Source organism: Teleopsis dalmanni, unplaced genomic scaffold (assembly GCF_002237135.1).
Source record: "Teleopsis dalmanni isolate 2A unplaced genomic scaffold, ASM223713v2 unscaffolded_contig_2418, whole genome shotgun sequence".
NCBI classification, from domain to species: Eukaryota; Metazoa; Arthropoda; class Insecta; order Diptera; family Diopsidae; genus Teleopsis; species Teleopsis dalmanni.
The window spans coordinates 1,187-6,726 of NW_024033800.1; the positions used below are offsets into that span (position 1 = coordinate 1,187).

Sequence of the window (5,540 nt, forward strand, 5' to 3'; positions counted from 1 at the left end):
GACAACATGGAAAATTTTATTCAGGGGTTTATTCTTTTAGAATAAATAACATACGAGAATTTTTATTATTATTGTTACATTGAGTTCCTTTAAATTTATTGATTATAAAAAGTGAAATAATTTTTTTTTGATTATATTTAAATAGTTTAATTAAAACGTTGATTTGTGGTGTCAAAAATATAAAATTTTATTTTAAATTGTGAAAAATTTATCTTTATGTAGAATAAGATTTTGATTATTAATTAATTTAAGAATTATTTCTTTTATTTTTGGTTTAATATTTATTAATCATGATTATTCAATTTTTTTAGAATGAGAGTTAATTTCTTTAAATAGAATTAGAGTTGTAATAACTTTTTTATTTGATTGAATAAGATTAATTTTTATATCTTTTGTTTTATTAATTTCGTCTTTAGTAATTTATTATAGAAAAGAGTATATAGCAGGAGATATAAATATTAATCGATTTATTTTATTAGTTTTGTTATTTGTTATATCAATAATATTTTTAATTATTTCTCCAAATTTAGTTAGAATTTTATTAGGATGGGATGGTTTAGGATTAGTGTCTTATTTATTAGTAATTTATTTTCAAAATGTAAAATCTTATAATGCGGGGATATTAACTGTTTTATCAAATCGTATTGGAGATGTTGCTTTATTATTAGCAATTGCTTGAATATTAAATTATGGATCTCGAAATTACATTTTTTTATTAAAATTTAATGTTTCAGATATAAATATATTGATTATTGGGGTATTAATTGTATTAGCTGCAATAACTAAAAGAGCTCAAATTCCATTTTCAGCTTGATTACCTGCAGCAATAGCAGCTCCTACTCCTGTATCAGCTTTGGTGCATTCATCTACTCTTGTTACTGCTGGAGTTTATTTATTAATTCGGTTTAATTTATTAGTTGGGGGCACAATTATAGGACAAGGATTGTTATTAATTTCAGGATTGACAATATTTATATCAGCGTTAGGAGCTAATTTTGAATTTGATTTAAAAAAAATTATTGCATTATCTACTTTAAGTCAATTGGGGTTAATAATGAGAATTTTATCTATAGGATTTTATAAATTAGCTTTTTTTTCATTTATTAACTCATGCTTTATTTAAAGCATTATTGTTTATGTGTGCTGGGGCTATTATTCATAATATAAATAATTTGCAAGATATTCGTTTAATAGGAGGATTAAGAAGTTATATACCTTTTACATGTAGATGTTTTAATGTTGCTAATTTAGCTTTATGTGGAATACCTTTTTTGGCTGGATTTTATTCTAAAGATATAATTTTAGAAATTGTGTCATTGAATTATGTTAATATATTTTCTTTTTTTCTATTTTTCTTTTCTACAGGGTTAACAGTTAGATACTCAATTCGTTTAGTTTATTATTCATTAGTTGGAAATTTTAATTTTTATAGATTAAATTTATTAAGAGATAATAGTTGAATTATATTAAAAGGGATATCTGGTTTATTATTTATAAGAATTATTGGGGGAGGATTTTTAAATTGGTTGTTATTTGGTACTCCTTCAATAATTTGTTTACCTTTTTTATTAAAAATATTAACTTTAATTGTGTGTATTTTAGGAGGATTAATAGGGTATTATATTTCAAAAATTTCTTTATATTTTTTCAATAAATCTTTACAAAATTATTTTATTTCTTTATTTTTTGGTTCAATGTGATTTATACCTAATATTGTTACATATGGGTTAATTTTTAATTTTTTATTTTTAGGTAAAAAGTTATATAAAAGTTTTGATCAGGGTTGATCTGAATTTTTTGGAGGATTTTATTTATATAAAAATTTATTAGGTTATTCAAAATTTAACCAAATTTTGCAAAATAATAGTTTAATTATAATATTAATAAGTTTATTTTTTTTAGTATTAATATTTTTTGTTGTTTGGTATTTAAATAGCTTATAATTAGAGTATTACGTTGAAGTTGTAAGGGAGATTTATATTATCTTTAAATATTTAATGAATTAAAATTAGTAATTTATAAATAAAAATATTTATTTTTACAATGAAAATGTAATGTTTTTGTTAAACTAATAAATAAATATAGAAATATAAATGGAATTTAACCATTAAAAATAAAAGTTAACAACTTTTTTTTGTTCATCATATTTCTTTAATTGGAATTTTATTCAATTTTATTATTAACAGTAATAAACCTCTATTTTGGTTTCAATTAATATTAAGAATAAGGGTAATTTACCTAATTTTTAGGTCGAAACTAAATGTGATGTATCACTTCATATTCTTTATAAGATAGATTACATAAAATAATATTTTTTGAATGCAAATCAAATGTTAAATTTAACTACAATCCTTAAATAATTTTTTTATTTAATTAGATCAATTTAATATACCTTGATTTCATTCATGATATACTCCAATTAATAGAATAATTAAAAAAATAATTGAAGTTATTCTTCATATAAATAAATTTAAAAAATTTAAAATTATAATCATAGGTAAAATTAATGCAATTTCAACATCGAAAATTAAAAAATAATTGTAATTAAAAAAAATGAACTGAAAATGGAATTCGTGAAGAAGATTTTGGATCGAATCCACATTCAAAAGGGGAATTTTTTTCTCGATCATTAAGTATTTTTTTTGATAAAATTGAGGCTAAAAATATTACAACAGAACAAATTGTGAAAATAATTATTGCTATAACTGTTAATAATAAAATTATCTAATCTATAGTTTTATAGACTTTATGATTGGAAGTCATATATACTTTTTATATTATTTAGATAAATAATAAATTTAATTATCCTCCTCATCAGTAAATAGAAATATAAAGAAATAATCAAACAATATCAACAAAATGTCAGTATCAAGCAGCTGCTTCAAGTCCAAAATGATGATTTTTAGAAAAATGATGATTTAAATGACGAATTAAACAAATTAATAAAAAAGTTGTTCCAATTAAAACGTGAATTCCATGAAATCCTGTTGCTATAAAAAATGTTGATCCATAGATAGAATCAGCAATTGTAAATGGTGCTTCGATATATTCATAAGCTTGTAAAATTGTAAAATAAATTCCTAATAAAATAGTAAAAAATAATCCCTGAGAAGTTTGTGAATGGTTATTTTCTATTAATCTATGATGAGCTCATGTTACAGTAACTCCTGAAGCTAATAAAATAGCTGTATTTAATAATGGGATTTGAAATGGGTTAAAAGGGGAAATTCCTATAGGTGGTCATGAAGCTCCTAATTCAATAGTTGGAGATAAACTTCTATGAAAAAAAGCTCAAAAAAAGGAAACAAAAAATAAAACTTCAGATAAAATAAATAAAATTATTTCTCATCGTAATCCTGTTGTTACTATAAATGTGTGTAAGCCTTGATATGTTCCTTCTCGGCAGACATCTCGTCATCATTGATAAACAGTAATAATAATAATAATGTTTCCTAAAATAAATAATGATATATTATATTGATGGAATCATTTAATTATTCCTGAAACAATTGTTATTGCACCAATTGCACCTGTTAAAGGTCAAGGGCTATAATCTACTAAATGAAATGGATGATTTGAATGAGTTGACATTAATTTACTTCTCTGGAATAAAGTGTTCTTAATACTGCAAATACATAAGATTGAATAATAGCTACAGCAGATTCTAAAAGTAGTAATAAAATTTGTCTAAATAATAAAATTGATAAAACTAATGAAGTTAAGGATGGACCTGTATTACCCAATAAAGTTAATAATAAATGTCCTGCAATTATATTAGCAGTTAATCGAACTGTTAAAGTTCCTGGTCGAATAATATTTCTAATTGTTTCAATACAAACTATAAATGGTATTAAAATTGCGGGAGTTCCTTGAGGGACTAAATGAGCAAATATATGTTGAGTATGATTAAGTCAACCATAAATTATAAATGAAATTCATAATGTTAAAGATAAGGATAAAGTTAATGTTAAATGACTAGTTCTAGTAAAAATATAAGGAAATAATCCTATAAAATTATTAAATAAAATTATTGTAAATAAAGAAATAAAAATTAATGTAGATCCATTTTTTCCTGTAGGACCTAATAATGTTTTAAATTCTTTATGAAGAGTTAATAAAATATTATTTCATAGGATATTGTAACGAGAAGGAATTAATCAATAAATTATTGGAATTATAACAATTCCTAAAAAAGTTCTAATTCAATTAATAGAAAAACTAAAAATACTTGAAGAAGGGTCAAAAACAGAAAATAAATTTGTTATCATTTTCAATTAAATATTTTTGTTGTTATTTTATAACTTAATGATTTTGGTGAGGTAGGCAATATATAATAATAATTTATTATATTAAAAATAATAAAAATTATAAAAAATAAAAAAAATAAACTTAATCAATTAATAGGAGCTATTTGTGGAATTAAAAAATATTAATTGGTTAATAATTTTAGTTTGACATACTAATGTTATTTATTTAAATAATTTTTTCATTAGAAGTAATTGCTAATTTACTATAAAATGGTTTAAGAGACCAGTACTTGCTTTCAGTCATCTAATGAATTAGAATAATTTATGATTCATTTAATAAAAAAATTAGTTGGGATACTTTCAATTACAATAGGTATAAATCTATGATTAGCTCCACAAATTTCAGAACATTGTCCATAAAATAACCCAGAACGATTAATAAAAAAATTAGTTTGATTTAAACGACCTGGAGTCCCATCAACTTTTACACCAAAAGCTGGAATTGTTCAAGAATGAATTACATCTGCAGCAGTTACTAAGATTCGAATTTGAGAATTTATAGGTAAAATAACTCGATTATCTACATCTAAAAGTCGAAAATTATTAATATTTAATTCATTTGTTGGAATTATATAAGAGTCAAATTCAATATTTATAAAATCAGAATATTCATATGATCAATATCATTGATGACCAATTGTTTTTAATGTAACTAAAGGCTCATTAATTTCATCTAATAAGTATAATAATCGTAAAGAAGGAAAAGCAATAAATAACAAAATAATAGCAGGTAAAATAGTTCAAATAATTTCAATAGTTTGTCCATGTAATAAATTTCGATTAGTATAATTATTAAAAAATAATATAAATATTAAATAACCAACTAAAATAGTAATTATAACTAAAATTATTAAAGTATGATCATGAAAAAAAGTTAATTGTTCTATTAAGGGTGAAGCTCTATTTTGAAGGTTTAAATTTGATCATGTTGAAATTTCTAATAAAAGTAAAATACTTTATATATGAAGCTTAAATCCATTGCACAAATCTGCCATATTAGAAATTAGTTAATAATGGTAACTCTGAATATCTATGTTCAGCAGGAGGAGAATTTTGAAATCATTCAATTGAAGAATTTAATTGAATTGAATAAATTATTTGTCGATTTATAATTATACTTTCTCAAATAATATATAGAAATAAAATAATTCTTAATAATGAAATTGTAGACCCAATTGTTGAAATAATATTTCATATAGTATAAGCATCTGGATAATCTGAGTATCGTCGAGG

At 21.9% G+C, this 5,540-nt stretch overlaps 1 protein-coding gene across 1 annotated transcript; it reads left to right on the forward strand.

The window, feature by feature from the left end:
• Positions 1–205: 205 nt before the first annotated feature.
• LOC119664663 (NADH-ubiquinone oxidoreductase chain 5-like) lies at positions 206–1,147 on the forward strand (the record flags this gene model as incomplete). The annotated part of the gene is given in 1 exon segment (XM_038074117.1): positions 206–1,147. A coding segment is annotated over 1 exon segment (918 nt), but the record flags the coding sequence as incomplete, so codon positions are not given.
• Positions 1,148–5,540: the final 4,393 nt, after the last annotated feature.